Genomic DNA, 20,211 nt, shown 5'->3' on the forward strand with positions numbered 1-20,211 from the left:
CTTAAATGACCATTCATACACAAAGTATTCTTCAGACAAACTTTCATATTTGTGACAGACTAGCACTAGGCACTAGCACTAGCACTTATCTGTCACAGATAAACTATCCATTTAACGCACATATACTTAGAACCATATAAATAAAGTGAATGTTTCTTTCAGAAATATGGGTTTAAATTCATTTATTCATTGATTTTCTTTTCGGCTTAGTCTTTATTAACCTGGGGTCACCACAGCGAAATGAACCGCCAACTTATCCAGCACATGTTTTACACAGCAGATGCCCTTCCAACTGCAACCCATCATTGGGACACATCCATACACACTCATTCACTCACATACACTATGGACAATTTAGCTCACCCAAATCACCTGTACCACATGTTTTTGGACTTTCAGGGAAACTGGAGCACCCGAAGGAAACCCATGCGAACACACTAAGAACATGCAAACTCCACACAGAAATGCCAACTGACCTAGCTGGGGCTCGAACCACCGTGCTGCATGGGTTTAAATATCGAACAGAATTGAAATAGTTTTTGTGTATTTTTAGATAATTAAAAACTTACTCTCATAGAGATATATATGGAGCATTAATTTGCACTAAATTATATGATTTTTAAATGTTTTTTAAAGAAGTCGATTAACAGTTCAACTACCAAAAGTATAAGTTATTCTTTAAGTTAAAAAATGCTTAATATTTGTGTGGAAACTTGAGATTTATTTGATGGATGGACTACTCAAAACAACAGAATGCATTTGAAGGGAAAAAAGTACTGTATGTAAATACATTAAAATATTCACAATTTAACAGTATATACTTTCACAAACCCCAGCGAAGTTAATATTTCTCACTTACTACTGAATTTGTAATGAGTGCTTTAACACACTGCAGAACATAAAAGTTTCTTATTTAAACAAATGATTTTGAATGTGTGCTTCGTTAAGTGTCCTGTACCTGGTCTTCCATCAGCAGAATAAGCCTCGTCACCACGATGTTCACTGCATTCCCCAGGCTAGAATCCTGGAACAGTTTGGCAACCTGACCTCCAGGGAAACAAGAAAAAACCAGTCTTAAAAACGAGCCAATTGTCTGCTTTCAGGCCTCTCTAATCCTGCTGTTTACTGTAAAGATGGACACTTTACAGTCTACTATAAAACCAGTGCTAACTGCAGCGCTGGGGCCACGCGGTGAGGTAATCCCTTCATTTAACACATTCCATAGGTGTGAAACTATTTGTAACATTGCCACAAACTGCCCATGGAGATTATAAACTGGAGAGAGAAATGGATTTTCAGGGTGACAGAAGACGTTACATAGTCAACTGGTTTTCATTTAGTCATTATTCTTTGAGCCAATATAACTGACCTTGATAGGTCAAACGTTCTCTGAAGATTCACTCGGTCTGTGATGCATCATTGAAGATTGCTCATTTTAGGTCTTCATAATGATCTTAAGTAAAGAGTTTAGCATTGAACATTCTGTAATCATTAACTAACCCTAATGTTGTTTCAACCTGTAAGATTTTTGTTCATCTTTGGTACACAAATGAAGTAACTTTTTTAAAGAGAAATTAAGAGATTTCGTCCCCTGTTTTGAAGATCTGTTTAATCAAATCTCTGGTCCTTCAATCGCTCAAAACATTCAAGAAATACATAAAGAAATGCATATGAACAAAGTATATTTATCCAACATTTCTGAAATAATCCCTCATTATAATGTACACAGGCATGATTACTTTATATTTTGTATAAAACACAATCAGCTCAACCAAACCTGTTTGATGTGTAAGAAAAGCCTGACTGGTTATCTCAAATCAAGTAATCATGCTTTAAACATAAGCTCTTTCTGAAACTGCTCACTATCTGCTATATAGTGCACTACATTGGGTGTCCATCTTTTTGCAGTGCTGTCCAAGAGCGAATGACCTAATTTCTAGTTTACATTTGATGAACCCTTTGAAGCGCTCATTTCACAAAATCCACTATGAGGCAGTGACAGGAAAAATGCCGGGGTTACCTCAGGAGTCCATGAAAATAATAAATAAAGCATGTTCAGGCACTTGTTGGAGGTAATTTCTTTTATTAATTTAATACATTTTAATTTTATCTTGGTGAAAGTTGGTGTTTTTGTTATTTTTGTAATAAAGTAACACACTATACAAAAACATAATGTGAAATTCAATTATTAAAGCCAATTATACATTTTTAATATAGGGCAGGTGTAATACTCAAGATAAAATTGTCCGCAACAAACTGCTCTCTGGCTCACACTAATTTATTTGTATGGTCTGAATTTGTGAAATCATTTTCATTCCCTCTTTCCTGATATAGTTCACTCATCTGCCCTGCTTTTTTTAAAAGGGACTAGTGAATGAGGGAACAACTAAACAATTTTGAGCACAGCTATTGTTTACTGATCACAAATTTTAACCGATACAATTAAATCTGTTCATTGTATCACAAGTGATTAGGTTTTTTTTTCTCATATATAAATGTTTTGAAAAATCATAATGTTGGGTCAAATTTCAATGAATGGACAGAAATCTCTCAGATTTAAAAACCCATATTTGTGTTTGAAGCTGAACACATCTTATGAGTTTGGAACGGTATGAAAATAAGTAAATAATATTTGTATTTTTATGTGAACTATTCCTTTCGCATGCAAATAAGAACAAGGAGAGTTGAAGCTTACAATATTCATGACGGCCAGAATGTACTGCTCGATATCGCGACGGCCGTGATAGCTGACCATCATCTTGTCGGCAACCACCAGGGTTTCGACGAAGCGCTCTCGACTTACAGAACGTTTCAGTGGCAACTGGCCCCGTCCCATCTGGTTGGGTGAGGGTTTTATTGTTCTCTGCCACCATCCATAACTCTTCCCAGGCTTCTCATCTGAAGAAAGACAGAACGGCAACAATGAGCCCTGTGTACCTACAGAGTTTTTGATATTAATCTGTGATAAGTTAAACAAATGTCTAAGATCCACGTTGAAGACATTCTGAAAGTTCAATATAAGCTCATTATTGTGTAACTTCAATACTGGATTGATTACCTTCAGTCACTCATTTTATGTCACCTAGATATAGGTTAAGTTCAACCCAAAAATAAAAATTTAAGTTTGTATATAATATGTAGTTGTTTTATTGCTATTGCTTTCCTTTCTAAAGAAAAAGAAATTATGTCACATTAAGTGGAAAATGTAAATGACATAAATATTTTCTTGCGGTTTTCATGTTCCCCTTCATGCGAACTCTGACGTGTGTCAGGGAGACACTTTAGGAGGACGCTAGCCGGCCAAAGTTTCTTCCAGACACACGTCTCTGATCTTTATTCAGGGAACAAGGGTTACGTTTGTAACCAAGATGTTCCCCTTCATGAATACACAGAAATGTGTTTGGAAGACACTTTTGTCAGCTAGTATCCTCCCAAAGTGTCTTCCAGACACGTCTCCGTTCCCTATTCGGGGAATGAGGGTTACGTTCGTTAATCCAGTTAATCAAATTTTTTTTTTGTAATGAGGCTTAGAAAAATTTACATCAAGATTTTTATCGCCTTTTTGTTAGTTTCAATTATAAACGGTTTATATTATTGGCCAAAATGTTCATATCGGTACAAACCTAAATTCAAAGTAAAAATGTGTCATTGTTTTAGTCCACAACAGCTTATTGATAAACTTATAACCAATATATAGATACATGCTAACACTCAAAACATTCATTTATTTTTTTATTTAATTTGACGTCTGGAGGACTGACATATAATGAATAAATAGGATACTATACACATATTAAAAGACTCAACAAAACAGGTTGGCAAACAAATTTCATTTAAAACTTACAAACTTTTTGGTTCTTACCGATAACTCCACAGGACTGGTCCATGTTCTGATATCTCAGAGACGAGCGTTTGTACACAACATGTGGTCGCCCTTCTCTGCCATCCTCATTAGTCAAGTTTTTAGCAGAAACCAGGGGTTCAATAAGGTACTCCTCACCTCCTGCTACAATGACCCCTTGCTGGAAAAAAAAAATTGCTTCTTTTTGCTCCAAGTTAACATGAATTAAATGCTTTTTTTGAGCATGAATCCTCATTGTGGATATCATTTTACATTGTACATACACAGACAATACTTTCAAACCATTCCATCATTAGATTTGCTTTTAAAATAATGAGCATGTACTGGGCAAATAATCCCGGATGAAATAGGAACTAATGGTAGCAGGTCAAAGGATATTAGCATGTTCCTCTCTTCATCTCTCTTAATCACACTTTACAAGTGTACATATAATCCTGTAATATGCTTAGTGACGGTCTTGTGGACACACTGAGCGTCCCCTGAAGAATTAAGGCATGCTATTATGATCACTGATAATTAACCTGGAAGCTTCTTGCCGCCTTCATAAGCAAGCATGATCCCCCATTGTATTTGTTGTTGTTGGTGCACACAGTTATGCAGCGGGCTGGTCATTTATTAGCACTTGTCATGGCAGGTAATTTAAATCAGCCAATATTGCAAAATCTAGCATATCCGATGCCGTTGATCAAAGACTCATGGGTTCTGGATGTAAAGCCATTGGTCTTGATTTTGTAATCTGTTTACGCAGGTGTATTACCAGCTCAGGCAAGTAATGAGCATGACACAGCATGCTGCTTGAAACTAAATCCATCATTAGACTCCTAAACACCTGTTTTTGGAGCTGAGGTTTAAACCAGCTGGGAAGGACAGACTTTACAACAGCTGCCCATTTAAAGTCTACAGGAGAGCCATGACAACTCACACAAGTGTAGAAAGAAGATTACATTGTTCACTGTAAAAAGTGATTAGTTACTTTAAAAAATAGGTGAACCCAACAAGTTGACTTTACCTCTAATAACTGTGAGTAAATCTGTTGCAACTTAGAACTATTGAGTTAATGAATTTATTTGTATAATTATGTGCAAATTTAATTTACTTAGTCATTTTAAGGCATCAGGTTTACTCACCTTTTTAAGTAAAGTCAACTAATAGCTTATTACAGTGTACAATGTTTCATTCACTTCGTCTTAGTCTCTATTTTAGAGGTCATCACAGTGGAATGAACCGCAAACTATTCCAGCATATGTTTTACGCAGCAGATGCCCTTCCAGCCACAACCCAGTTTTGGGAAACAACCATACACACTTATTCACACACACACTCATACACTACGGCCAATTAGTTTATTTAATTCTCCTATAGTGCATGTCTTTGTATTGTGGGAGAAACCGGAGCACCCGAAGGAAACACACATGAACACAGGGGGAACATGCAAGCTCCACACAAAAATGCCAACTGACCCAGTCGAGACTTAAACCAACAACCTTCTTGCTGTGGTAATAGTGCTAACCACTGAGCCACCATGCCACACTACACGGTTTCATTGCTTCAGTATAGAGAATTATCTTTATAGATGTTAATCTATAGATGTTAAAAGAGCCTTGTGTTTTTCAGAGTTTGACTGCAACAATTAATTTCTATTTCTACCTCAAGTTTTTACAATTAAGCAGAAACCTAAGTTAGATTTAACGCTTACATTTTACAAAGTGAGTAACCCAAAATGTTCAGGTTTATTAGTCCTATAATTCTGTCACAATATGTTAAAAATAAACCAAACTCTTATTTTGACAGATTGTTGTAAAGATACGTTATTTTTCTGTGTTTACGTGATATGATGACAGAGTTCTGTCGGTATAAAACTAAAAAATAATTCTTGAGATGAAGTTTGTGCTTATATCCTTATATAGTGAGACGACAGAAGCGCCAAATGAACACGTGATTGATTTTGTGTTTCATAAACAAAACCATGCCATTCAGTCACATAAACAAGAAGAAAATGCAGACTTTTCTTAAAATCTTAAAAGTGAATGAGTAAACAGGCTGATTTTCAGATCATTTTGTGGCAAAAGTTCTAACCATTATCAATTAATCAGCAAAGCCTGGATATGTACATTTTTACCATCTTTTTATCCTTATTTCAGTGACTTTAAAAAGTTAAAGTTAAAAAAAGCACATATATAATTCTATTTTTCTCAAAAATAAAACATCATACATAGATGCTGCTAGCATAATACTAAAGCAGAGTTTGTGCTAAAAACAGTTATAAGATTTTAGCCCTCAATGTATTTAACATTAATTAAAAAAGCACAAATGTAAGGGCACGGCAATACTTCTCCAGTTCCCCAAAACCATCTTAGACTCTTTTGCATCAACCATACACATATAAATTAACCTAAGGGTTGAATGGTGATTTAATATTTGCGCATACTAGTACACATTACAATTTGATAAGGTATACTGCTCTACTTTTATTTATTAATTAACTAATGTATTCATCCAAAATATGCCAAATTGTATGAAATTACACAGCTAATTCTCTTTTATGACTGGATTCTTCAATATTGCCTGCCTTTCCTACATGGTGAGAACCACAGGTTGATTAAGCTTGACTTTTTTATGAACCTAAAACATCCCTTTAAGGCAAGATACTGCAAGTCAATGGAGTAAAAATAACTTATATTTATCACCATATTTCCTCAGTGGATTGATTATGTTAAGAATATAATTGTGCATCATTTGAGTGTTTGCTACAGAAGTAAACTGGAGCTCACCAGTCCGTTACAGTTGCTGAGAGCAACAGAACTGGAGTGCGGCTGGTGCTGCAGGTGACCCACATAGTGGCAGCTGGGCAAGTATGGGTGGCTCCAGGCCAAGCGGCCCCTCTTCCAGTATTCGACACGAAACTGGCGCGAGAGCAGTCCTCCCTGCAGCGTGAGGTTGAGCAGCAGATCAGTGCTGGAAGTGGAGAGCTGATAGTACAGCTGCGGCTCTGGAGCGCTCTGTGTTTCGGTGCTGCGCCGGTGGCGGACAGTCCCGTGAGACGTCTCCTCTTCCGAAAGAGTTTCCCCATGAGGCCCCACACGCACTGGGATGGCAATCTCATACTGGCCCAAGCTGGACAGAAACTCAGCTGTGGAAAAACAAAAAAACAATATCCGTGAAACTGATGGATGTTCAGTTTAAATTGATCTCTTATTTGGCTATTAAATGTGTGTACGGATATTTACTTATTAAAAAGCCTTTTATTTGGTTTAATAAAACCTTAAGTGTTTAATATCTCAGTGGAGATATTATTTTATGCATAAATTAGGGCTGGGTGATATGGAAAAAATGCAATCTTGATAATTATTTTCCATATTGAACGATAACGATATATATTTTGATATAAGTTGTTAATGCTTCCAGATTTAAAAGAGTACCCCAGTCGGCACCAATAGCCTAGTGGTTAAGTGTGCCGACATATAGCACTACAATGCTCACGGCGACCCGAGTTCGATTCCTGGCTCAAGGTCATTTATCAACCCTACTGCTCCCAATGCTTTTCTGTCTGTAACCTCAACTGTCCTATCTTCATTTAAAGTAAAAAAAAATAAAATAATAATAATAATAATAATAATTTTTTTAAAAAGTACCCCAACAATGACTGAAGCCACAAAAATGTTAGGGTCCAATAAATAGCATAACATTTTCAGCCCATAATTATTCGGTGGCCAAAAATTCAGTACATGTCTAATATCAACACGCTTTTATATCCCCATTGTTGCACATTTCTGCTGTGTAATTGGCACTTAGATCAATACAGAGTAAAAAAAGTCCAGGGTGTATTATTGTTATTGACATAAATGTCGATATAATATCATTTATCATTTAAATACATGCTAAAGTGTTTATTATAAAACATACAGTGAAAAATACATCAGTATATTAAAATCTTGTGTAAAGACCCAGAAATTATACATGAGAGTGTATATACAGATGTGTATAAATTCTAAGGGGTCATCATACTGAGAACACTTGACCAAAGCCAGAGGGTATTGACCTTTTTTCCACATTTCTTCACTGAAAAAAAATGTGAAAAACAAATCTGCATGATTTGATGTAAATACAGAAATCTGTAAAATTAACCATTAACCTAAAATGAATGAAATTTAAACAAAATATTTAATAAAGCGTTAGATGAACAAGCCAGAGAAATGGGGTGTATGACTGCACATTCACATGCCTTGTCCATTTCAGTTTGAGACAAATCACTAAAAAATTTACTTTTATGGGCCAAACAAATATAAACTGTTGCCTAAAATCAACAATGCATAGTGCAAAAAAACTATTTGAATTGCCGAGAAGGCATTAAGCAATTTAAAGACGCAATACAAACAAGAAGTGTTAATTATACAAAGAAACTAGTGCTCAGAGAATTAGAGAATTAGATGGTAGAGTAAAAGAGAGAAGGGTATTTCTACAGGTGGTTTGTCAAGCCCACTCACCTGTGTAAAGCACACTTCATAAATACAGTTTTTGTGCTGATTGTAAGATTGTGTCTGGGGCAAATGTGCAAAACTGGTGCAAGTGTTTTTTAAAGCAATGGTCTCAAACTCAATTCCTGGAGGGCTGCAGCTCTGCACAGTTTAGCTCTAACCACCACAAATTCCTTCTGCTTAGTTAAGTTTATTCATAAACTAATTTCGAGAGGATCACATGCTTTTGATTGATTGCAGCTGGTCCCGCATTAGTTAATGCATGATCCACCAATCAGATGATTCCTAAATCACTATAAATAACCAGAGTATCTTACCATAGCCATCTTCATCTTGAAGAATCCCCCCTTCCACCCCTACTCCTCCCCTTCCCTTGACAGAGTGGCACGGAGACCCAGTGGTTAGCACCGTTGCCTCAAAGCAAGAATGTCACTAGTTTAAGTCTTTACCTGGCCAAGTTGACGTTTCTGAGTTTATGTTCTCCCTGTGTTTTGCGTGAGTTTTCACAAGGTTTTCCAGTTTCCTCCTACAGGCCAAAAACATGTAACAAAAGTAAATTGACCACACTAAATCGACACCATAGATGAGCGATTAGTCAGCAATATTTCTCTCTATAGTTATTCATAATTTGCATTTCACTATTAACAAGCAGGGTAATTCTCGAGACCTACCTGAGGTCAAACTCTCCTCTCGCCCTGCAAACGGGAGGGAGCCCTAGGCTCGAGGATCTCATGAGCTTAGGGTTCTCCCCTTGGACAGGCTTTATAATCAACAATCAGCTAAGTGTGAACTCGTTTAGTTTTGAACACCTTGATTATATGGATCAGCTGTATTTAATTAGGGTTGGAGAAAAACAGCTGATCTTCAGCCCTCCAGAAATTGAGTTTGAGACCTATGGTTTAAAGTGTCAGAGAGACGAAAGAATGTGTTTTCAACAGGTGGTTTGTCAAGCCTACTCACCTGTGTGAATCACACTAAGTTTGGGGTTGTTGTGTGGTGAGATGGGGGAAAGAAAATGGGTCTTGGTTTTATTTACAGGGATTCAGGTGATTGTGAAAGAAATTAGTTTTTAGCTGTCAAGTGAATGAAGCCTCATTCGCACTACAAGTGACTAGCAACGGCAAAGCAACAACCGACCTTTCATTTTAACGGAGAGTGAGCGACTTCTGGCGACCTCCGTCTACGCAGGTGACAGCGACCGTTGACGACCAGGTGGGCATGTCAATCGGTGCGACAAAGTTGAGAATACTTCAACTTTATGCAAATAAAAAGCGACTTTCTTAAGCGACAGCCAATGGGAGGACCAGTATAGCTCACGAGATGCTTTCTTGGCTCATTCATATGCAGCTTGTATTTTCAGAGCTGTAGACTTAAACAGACTTGCATTTGCAGCAGGCTGCCACCCAGAGCGACAGGCAGCTACAAAGTCGCTGCTAGTGTGAATAAAGCATAACACTTATGAATCAGAAGTCCATGTGAAAATGGGAAGATCGTTCCACTAGCATGAAACATTGAATGAAAAAAATTTGGACATATAGTTTCTCTGTGATGTTACCATAAGTTGGCGCTCACTTTCCAACCAGAGGTAATTTATGTATATCTATACATAACTAACATGAAACAGACTGCCATACCTTGGATCAGCTGGGGCCCATGCAAAGGGCCTCTAGTTACTAACAAGGATTTAATTCAGTTCCAGATATGTACTTTGACCGTGTCAATTGGCGAACAAAAGAGTTCACAGTAAAACCACTGAGCAGACCACAGAGAAGAAAAGCAAGCCCAAAGGCCAAGTGCTGCCTGTTGCTATGGAAATTCTGAAATTGTATACTTCCTGTCGCCGACAGCAGGCCCAGAGATTAATTGTCCAAATTCAGCTTTTAAAAAACACTGTACCCAAGAGGCACAGATAGCCAAAGAGACTAACATCTCAAAACTCTTTTCTACATTCAGGTACTCTATGTGGATCAGTGTCATTAATGTGTAACAAGGTCTCTTCCATTTTGTACAATGTTAAGAGGCAGACAAGTAACCTTTGAAAATACAGGCCATTTTATTAAGCTTTCCACAAGAAGTGAGAGCTCAAACCAAGTGCTGAAAGTATGAAAGATCACCTCTTTCCGTCCTCTCAGCAGTAATTCAAACTGGGCTACTCAAAAAGATTGTCTAATTACTGAAAGAGCAGCTGCTTCTGAGTTTCTAAATCTGTGTGGACTTAAGATCATCACTGGACCAAACATAAGCTCAACAGATTGAGGAATTTTAATACATCAGTTAAAACGACTTTACAAATCACAATCAACTGTAAATTCAACCAGAGGTAGAAGGATTTCATTGTAAACAGTACAAGATAAAGCTACCTAAAAACTACCCAAATTATTGCTTTAGGGAAGGGGATTTTACAAATTAGCTGTTCCTGTTTTGACAATCCCTATCATTTGGTGACTACTGTGTGCGTGCCCTGTTTTTGACATCCCATTTAGTTAATTCCCGGTGTCATCTTTTATTTTTTTGCTCTGTTTTTTCTGTATTCTTCCAGCTTTTGTAACTGCATACTCTGAATATCATTGAAATAGCCTTAAATATGAATGATGTTATAAAATACTTGACAATCTTTGAGCATTTGCAGTAGTTGTGAGCAAACAAAATAACACATTTTAAAGTACAATATAACTCAAGCAACAAAAAAATTGGGGCAGGTCACTTTAGCCACTTTGTGGCTGATTTCATACATTCATTCATTTTCTTTTCGCCTTAGTCGCTTTATTAATCAGGGGTCACCACAGCCAACTTATCCTGCATATGTTTTACGCAGTGAATGCCCTTCCAGCCACAACCCAACACTGGGAATCACCCATACACGCTTGCAACCACACTCATCCACTACGGCCAATTTAACTTATTCAATTTACCGATACCGCATGTCTTTGGCCTTGTGGAGAAAACCGGAGCACCTGAAGGAAACCCACATGAACACAGGGAGGATATGCACACAGGAATGACAACTGACCCAGCCGGGACTCAAACCAGCGACCTTCTTCTCGTGAGGCGATCGTGCTATACACTGCGATACAGTGACGCTCTTGTGGTTGATTTGAAACATGTAATTTAAATGTGGGTTCAGAAAGCTGTTTTTGAGATTCAGTATTCCGACATTCATTTAGGATGGGTCATTGGTCTTGGAAGAACTGCCTGAAAGTGTTGCAAAAATGGCCGCAGAGTAAACAAATTTTCCTTAAAAGTAACCTTTGATTGCTTTTGAGATGTAATGCCACTTTCAGTTTCAAGTTTAGAGGTGTTTGGGCATTACATTGTTGTAAATATTGTTCAGTTTCTTACACAGATAGTTTGTTTTACTTCATGAGACCTCAGTGCATCTTCAAAATCTTCATGAAGAAAAAGATCATCAATCTTAGATGGCCTGAAGGTCAGTAAACTAACAGCAAAGTTTTATTTTTGGTTGAACCATATATGTAAAGGATAATGTACATCCAGATGGTTCCTATATTTCCAAGTGGATGTTATAACAGAATAAAGGCAGATAGGCTTATTGGCAGCCCAGTGCAAAGTAGATGGCTGTTGTAAAAGGCACGCACAGATAAATCGCAATAATTGCGCATAAATAGACGCATGAACATTTTGAGTTTACTCGCTTTCCTTTGCATGTCAAATCCGCTTCATTCGTGCGTCAAAATAGATTCGGATTCGTGTCACTGGCAGGACTTCTGTCTGCCCAGTGACTCTAGCTTCATTGCTTAATGGCTAACGTGAATTTTATTGAGAGAATAGCTGTGTTTATGTGCTTTAAGAATGCTGAAAAACACCATTGATTGTTTGGAGCTGTGTCTGAGTGCTGTAGATCCATTCAGAGGTGCACCCAGCTCTCTGAGTTCATCAACTCCTCCAGAAACTGCACGTGAATGATGGAAGACTTCAGCGGTGTTTCTGACTGAGCCAAGCCCAGTTTGATAAACTGTTGTCCGGAGTCTGCAGGTGGATTTCCCCTGGGACACCAACAGGCACTACGTCATAATCATGCTCCTACAAGAAAAAGCTCACGATTGGTTAACACGGTGCGGATGTCCAGTGAAGTTCAGATTTTCCAACTCGAGTGATTCATTTACGCAAATCGCATCATTTGCACCGCCTCACACGTACCATGCCACAGGATGTCTATTCACCGCCTTTGTATAGACTTAACACGTAAATCCCTCGAGCTTGACACTTCATCTGCTTCTGGTGTGAATGCAGCATAAGAATTACTCTGTTACGAGAAGGGACCAAACAGTTACCAAACAGTGGCAATCACTGACGATCAAGATGAAGTTCCTGGATAAGCTGGTTTTATTCAGCAGTTGCCATCTTAGAATAATGTATCTTGGAATTTCGAGACTGACCAACCAAAATCAAGCATTTAAAGCAGCCATGTAATAATTAACAATAATACCCCAGGTTAAAATGCTTTTAAAAAACACATTAGCCCCAAGCTGCTTCAAAAGGACCGCCTATGAAGCAAAAAGGTACTTTAAGTCACTTTTGATGAACATGTCTGTAAATTAGCCAATGCTTTTCCAATTAGCTGATGTACTCCAGCCTATCTCTCTCTTGCAGTAATAGGAGCCAGGGGCACAGTTGGGTGTCCTGTCAAAGCATAAAAGTGGAGCTAAAACTGTACAACACACCCAGACCTCTGACCGACATCAACCAGGCCTATCTTAAATAAACACAAGACCCACAATTGATGGAAGGGTAGTCCGTGCTCTCACACCTCCAGCAAGCACCGATCGCCCAAAGCCTTTGATATGCCTTTAATCTCCGCAAGGAACCTGAGAAGAGGACAACGCCTGCGCTACTTCCCCATAAACTCCCGCAGCACGGACTGAGCCCCATTAAAAGAATAAAGACTTCACTTTTGATTCAAATAAACCACCGTCAGGAGCCGCCCAGGGTTTGAACGTTTATTTTAGTAGGTTAAGGAGAACAACCTTTAATTAGGACTGTGCTGGAAACTGAAGTGAACCCCCCTTTTTTAAACTGTAGTTTTCCTGTGGAAACCGGGCTGGAGAATGAAAGAGTGAGAGAAAGAGAGAGAGGTTTCTCCACCTTTCGCAGATGTGCAACAGCTGCATCAAGTCAGCGAGTGCGTCCAGACTTGTGGAGGAGAAAATGCTTCCTCATGCCAGGCTGAGAAGTCAGTCTTTCTTGAGCGGAGGCCCTGTCAGCGACTCAAAACCCATCCATATCCTGTTTGTGTACCGTCTGCCACGCTGCTATTTGGATTGCGAGATTAAAATATACGCCTGTGGTGACCCGTCTCTGCTTGTGGTGAAATTATACATAAACTCAGGGCTCTGCTTTAATAACCGTGCGCTACATGATGTAACTTTGGTCAAAATTAAGTTACTTAAAATACAAAAAGAAAAGGATGTTGTGCAACTATGCATATTTGTCCTGTTCGCCTTTTGAATAAACGCACCGAACCTCAGCCAAATATTCTTACACGCTTGTCCTGAAGTGGACCAGACGACATAGTCAAATCCACATGTTCCTATTATGTAACCTGAATGAGGTTTGTATCTATTTAAATCTTATACATTTCAAATGACTGAACAAGATTAGTATGCGGCAGGATTACTCATTTCGATGTATAAAGTGCCTCGTGTAAGTCTTGTTGCTGATTGCAAGAAAAGAGAAAGTGGTCGGTTTCATGGAGAGATGGGTCATGGAGTCTGGCTGGCTCTGGTGATGGCTAACTGACGTTGTGGAGCATCTGTTCCTGGTTGTCTAAATGGTTTGTTAGCGCTTAACTCTCGAGGCTAACGATTCATTCTGCTTTTTGGCTTTGATGAGCTGCCATTGCTGCATCTATTAGCCAGTGTGAAATGGAAAATTTCCCAGGTGTCAACAAGTACGATTAACATGTTGACTAATATACCAACTAGCCTTTTATTAATAAGAGTGAAGTTGTATAAGCAGAGTATATAGAGATATTATAGAGTGCAACTCAATATCATTTAAGAGCTTTTTTTAGACTCTTTCCATACATTTTAAGACCTTAAAGCAACTTTAGGTTTCAACTGGAAAGACTGGCGAGATTTTAACTTACAGTATATTTACTAAATGTAAGAAACTAAATCAAAACTAAAACACTATACATATACTGAATAAAACCTGTTAAATCTAGCTAATTTAGCAGGTTGGTGCCTATGAAACTGCAGAAATTATGTTGTTGCTTTGATTACTGCTGTAAACAATGCAGCATGATGTCAAAACTAGCAGGATTTTATTAATTTCAAAAACTACACAGCATCCTGATATTTGCAGATTTAATTAAAGCAAACTTTAGCATGCAACCACACATTGTATAATCAAAAATTATATAAAAATTGAATACCTTGCCAAATAGAATAAGACTTTAATACTTATTAAGGTCCTTAAATTTCTCTACATTGATTTATCAACTTGGCGACGCAGTGGCGCAGTGGTTAGTGCTGTCGCTTCACAGCAGTAAGGTTGCTGGTTTGAGCCTCGGCTGGGTCAGTTGGCGTTTCTGTGTGGAGTTTGCATGTTCTCCCCATGTTTTTTTTCTTTTTTTTTTCATGTTCATTTTTGGGACACAGTTTTTAGTTGTTGTTTGGTGTAAAAATTTGTCACACTTGTGGTGATCCTGGCAAAAAAATGGCCATCTTACAAAAAATATTTAGATTTAAAATTGATCTTAATAATCTATATCAGGGGTCACCAATCTCGGTCCTGGAGGGCGGGTGTCCCTGCAGGGTTTAGCTCCAACTTGCTTCAACACACCTGCCCGGATATTTCAAGTATGCATAGTAAGACCTTGATTAGCTGTTCAGGTGTGTTTGATTAGGGTTGTAGCTAAGATCAGCAGGACACCAGCCCTCCAGGAACGAGTTTGGTGACCCCTGCTCTATATTATGTCCAAACATTGAATTCAATTGTTTTAGAGAACACCACAAGTTCTACTTGTGATCAAACAATTCACAAAGCTTAAAATTTACAGCAACAAAAAAGAAAAACAATCACGATCATACCTTGAGACTGTGCAAACTTCTCATCGCTCCAACTCTCCGCCCCTCCACTGGCAACCATGGCCATGATGCCAACACAGGCCAAACTCCTCCACACCGTTTCCATGGTTACTACAGCAAGCTTCAATGGGGTGCCCAGCCCTCTGTCCCAACATGTCTTCTGCCCTCTGACGGCCCAACGCTCACCAAAGTGACGCACAGATTTCCAGAACCATGGCAGCTTCAATTCCACTGGATCCTGACGCTTCGTCTCTCAAGAGTCAGAGGTGGAGGACGGGCTGTTCTGAGACGTGTACAAATGGAGAACATAAATATGAAGAGCCTCCCTGTAGAGAACAAAACAACATGTTAGATGAAGTAAATGTAAGGGTCCCTTGACTAAATGGTTCCTCTGGTCAAACATATTGACTTAAAAGGCAGTTGTTTGCACCCAGAGCTAATCAATCATTACTCCTTTCACAACCACAAGAAAGGAAAAAAACAGATTTTTAACTTGGAGGCCACTGGCTCTCTTCACTATATCCCTCACCGGAAGAGCAAGAAAAAAAAGGAAAGCATTGAAGGGGTCAGGAGGGCAAGCTGACATCTAGGACAGACTATTAAACAACAGTGCCTAAGCTAAAAAGGTCTGGGTCTTGTTTACACTTGGTATTTAGATGTGGTTTGAAATTCATTTCACAAGTGGACAAAACTAGTCTATACTAGATGCAGCTGTAATGGGGTTTAAAACTTTTGAACTTGATGACATCCTGAGGTAATCGAAAACACATTTCATTAGACTTGTTTCATGATAAATGTGTTCAAACAGCCACTTAAGACCACCTATTGACCTAACTCTTAAACATTGCAGGATGTGTTGCAGAAGCTCACTGACCAGATGGGATTTAAACTTTGCCGCCTGAAATCTTTGATTTGAAGGTGAAAAATTTCATCTTTTTTTATGAGTAGTTGACTAAAATATTCACATATTTAAATTTAGAGAATACTTGATTCTCTTCAACAAATTTATAGAACAAATTGATTTACTTCACGTATAAAATCTTTAACGTGCTGTAAAAACTATATATAGATTTTTTTAAGGAATGTTTGTCAAGTGTAGTCATTTTGATTAATGGAGACATCTTATAACAGGGTATATGCAGGAATCCTAAAAGTAATTTCAATAACTTTTTTAGACTTTTTAAAGACCTTCTCAGATTATTTTAAGACCTCGCCGCCACTTCAAGTTCTAATCAGTATCAAACCTTTAACTTAATAAACAGTTGTTAATAAACAGTTGTAGTTTAATAAATCAATAAAGTACAACAGAACTCAGATAAGCTCGGATGAAACAAAGCTTAAAAGAATAAATTACGTGGTTGTTTTCAGCGACAGCCTTCAGCCACTATTTAAACTCATCTTTCTCTAACCAGAAGTTCCCCATTTTGCCGTGTGTTTTGCTCTATGGTTTTGCTACATGTGGAGAGCGTCTCATCACCTTCCCGTGTTTGTCACAAATTACGTGACATCACCCGGATGGAGGAGCTTGATCGAGCACGCCATAGTTAATATTAGGAGAAAAATAAATAAAATATTTGTGCTTTTTTGGAGTCAAACACTTTGGACAACGTTTGAACAAAATTTAAGACGTCATAAAAACGCATAAAAGACTTTTTATTACTTTTTAAAGGTCTTTATTTTCTCATAATTAGTTTATAAACTTTTAATTATTTTTAAGACCGCTCAGACACCCTATATAACTTGCATAAAATTGTTTGGGTTTTTTTCACAAAGACACTCAAAATAAATACTCTAACTGCTTTGCAGGATTTGGATACAGAGCTTGAACATCTTTATCAATGAATTATTATTATTATTATTATGGGATTGGCCATATTGGTGACTGAAATGATCAATTGTAGTGAAAACAAGATAATAAAAGACGAGTTGTTTACACTTAAGATAAGATATTTGTCAGCTGAGTTTCAGGGTTCATACACATTTTTACAAAAAAATGTCATGACTTTTCCATGACCTAATGTTTCATGTAATGTCTACGTATATCTGGTAAATAATAAGTAAATTAATGCATGTTTAAATTTATTACAGCATATCATAAAACACGCAACAATCTTTTTTGATTAAATTTATTTTTATATCTATGTAAAATAGATCATGCTTACACAGCACTAATAATGTGAGCATGTTTTTGGCCAAGAAAACAAAAGAAGTAAAAACAACTAACCTCCATTCCAGTACACAGATATTTGTCAAACTAATTTTAGATCATCTTAATAGTTTGTTTAACTAGCAATAGTAGGTAAAACTACTTCTATTGTAAAGCTGTGATCACACTGCACTTTTCACTCCATAGACTTCCATTCATAGGCATGCGAATGCAGCAGACCAGTGACGCAAACATGTGCGACAAGTTTCGCATTTCACTGCATTTGTACGTTCAAGCTTGGTGAATTCTTACCTGCGAAATCACATCAGTCAGCCAATGAAAGATAACTTAAAATAAGAAATTAAAAATATGGAAAAATCACTCAATTTTATTATGATTTATGTCTAATCATATTGTTTAACCCCAACCCATTTCGCAGTGCCGTACGACAGAATTTCGCAAGCACAAGCTCTAGTGTGACTGCAGCTTAAGTCACTTTGGACAAAAAGTCTGCTAAACTTTTCCAGGCCTGGAAAATGATATGTCAAAATTCCATGACTTGTTTAGGTTTTCCATGACTCCATGTCTGAACCCTGGAGTTTAATGTATACAGTTATGTATAAGTGTTACACTATTCATCATAAATATTGTATAAATTATATAAATCAGATTAAATAAAACCTTGTGTGCATTTGTTTGATTCAAATGATATTTGATTTTGCTGCTTTAAAATATGTTCACTGTCTTACTCAATAAAATTGTTTCATAAAAAGGAAACAATTTTTTGGAGCGCATAAAAATTGCAAGATCATAGATACAACACCACTCCCACCCCTCTGAAAATTATTATTAACATGAGTAATTCTACTATTTCTGCTAATAATAAAACACATTTTCCTTCCTTTACTCTCCATCCCTCACTCCATGCGTTCTGGGAAGAGAGAAAGAGATGTCATAGAAGTCCTGATGGGCGAAGAGAAACCAAATGCAGACAAAGGTAATCAAGAACAGATGGGAAATGATTTGGCAACACAAATATACCAGCTGATGAAAAAAAGGATGAACTTAAACTAAAGAAAAAGAAAGGGAAAAAATTGGTTACAAGATGAGGGATTAGAAACAATTTGGATAAAGGTGAGAGAAAAAATGTAGATTTTATGCACATATTTTTCCATCAAGTATAACTATTCCTTATCAGTACAACACAAATAAAGACAACAACAAGTATGCTGTGTGTTTGTTGTATACCTTATGACTAAAATGTCCCCATAAGTATCAATGCGTGTAAATTTTGACTCTTTAGTGACATTTTTGGGTCCCTATAAAAAAAATGGTCCATAATCCCCAAAGAATGAAGCATTTAGAAAAATTGATATAAAAAATCCAGATTGTTCCTGGTGAGGGTTAAGATTAGGGGTAGCGTTGGCGTAGGGCCATATAATTTAGGGTTTTTGACTGTATGAAATACATTAAGCCTATGGAGAGTTCTCAAAAAAAAACAATACCAACATGTGTGTCTGTGTGTGTGGAGCATTGTCTCATTTCTATGGAAAAACTGTTTTGGAAAGTTATTTGAAACCACTGTGCGAGACTCGTCCAAGATTTCTTGTCAAAGTAGCTAAAATGCCTGACAATTTTCTACAAACCTCCTGTATTAAAAATCAAACACTCTCTGCCTTCAATGAAAAAAATAGCAGCAACAAATAGGTCAGGACCCAAAAGTGGCCCCAGAGGCTGATGCTGGTTTTAAGTTCCCCTCATTTCCTATGAGCTGCATTGAAACAGCTTAAGTGCAGAAAGTCATCTTAAAGCACTAAGGGGTCTTTGTCCCTTACAAATAGTGATGAACTACATGCCCCTATGCTCTACACACCATTGCAGCCCTCCAGGCATTTTACTTTTATTTCCTGCTTGGAAAGAGATTATTTACTTCAGCTCTTGTTAGAGTTTTATTGTGGAGTTGCTGGACTGAGATTGTGGGTTTTCATTAAAATATAGTCTTATCCAAACCTTGGAAAATAAGATGCTAGATTTGGTCTTTCTTTTTTGTTTATATGTCATAAACTATGCTGATTTTAGGCTTGATCGACTTAAAGGGCCAATTTTTAAAAGGTTATGAAATCAGACAGTTGTCCTAAACTACAGCTGTAATGTACTAAACAGACATTTTCTGTCTATATTTTCACCCATGCCACAACACTGATAATGAATCTACAGTGTGAAACAGAGAGCGCAATCGATCTAATTGAGTGCCTAAGCCAATGAGTGTTATTTTTAGGGAATCATTCATTCATTTTGCTTCGGCTTAGTCCCTTATTTATCAGGGGTTGCCACAGCAGAATGAACCACCAACTATTCCGGCATGTTTTACCCAGCAGATGTCCTTCCAGCTTCTTGCTGTGAGGCAACAGTGCTAACCACTGAGCCACTGTGCCGCTTTTAGGGAATCAAAAGCAATATACAGCAATATAATCCCATTTCTACAACAACTGACTAATTAGTATGTTCTTTTAAGTGATTAAAACCCCTATATGAACCTTTGCAATCTACTTCTAAATTTAATTTCCTAATTTTATTGAATCAATAACCAAAAGAAGGTAATGATTCGCACTCAATTACTTCGTACTGTTTTTATTTTTACTTTTTCTTACATTTTACGGGTGATAACAGACAAACAAA

The 20,211-nt window shown here is 37.5% G+C and overlaps 1 protein-coding gene across 3 annotated transcripts in view; it reads right to left on the reverse strand.

The window, feature by feature from the left end:
* adamts10 (ADAM metallopeptidase with thrombospondin type 1 motif, 10) overlaps positions 1 to 20,211 on the reverse strand; it is a 92,696-nt gene that overhangs the window by 67,511 nt on the left and 4,974 nt on the right. The window contains exons 2-6 of one of the 3 annotated variants that reach the window (XM_005166873.6): positions 15,390 to 15,712; positions 6,634 to 6,992; positions 3,863 to 4,022; positions 2,696 to 2,898; positions 959 to 1,042 (exon numbers count right to left, since the gene is read on the reverse strand). In XM_005166873.6, the coding sequence (XP_005166930.1) occupies positions 959 to 1,042; positions 2,696 to 2,898; positions 3,863 to 4,022; positions 6,634 to 6,992; positions 15,390 to 15,492 (909 nt within the window). In that variant the 5' untranslated portion in view covers positions 15,493 to 15,712. Of the gene's footprint in view, positions 1 to 958; positions 1,048 to 2,695; positions 2,899 to 3,862; positions 4,023 to 6,633; positions 6,993 to 15,389; positions 15,713 to 20,211 lie in introns of those variants that run through there. The other 2 variants (XM_009303901.5, NM_001123274.1) reach the window with 2 other exon arrangements.

This window comes from Danio rerio, chromosome 8, assembly GCF_049306965.1.
Source record: "Danio rerio strain Tuebingen ecotype United States chromosome 8, GRCz12tu, whole genome shotgun sequence".
In the NCBI taxonomy this organism is placed as follows: domain Eukaryota; kingdom Metazoa; phylum Chordata; class Actinopteri; order Cypriniformes; family Danionidae; genus Danio; species Danio rerio.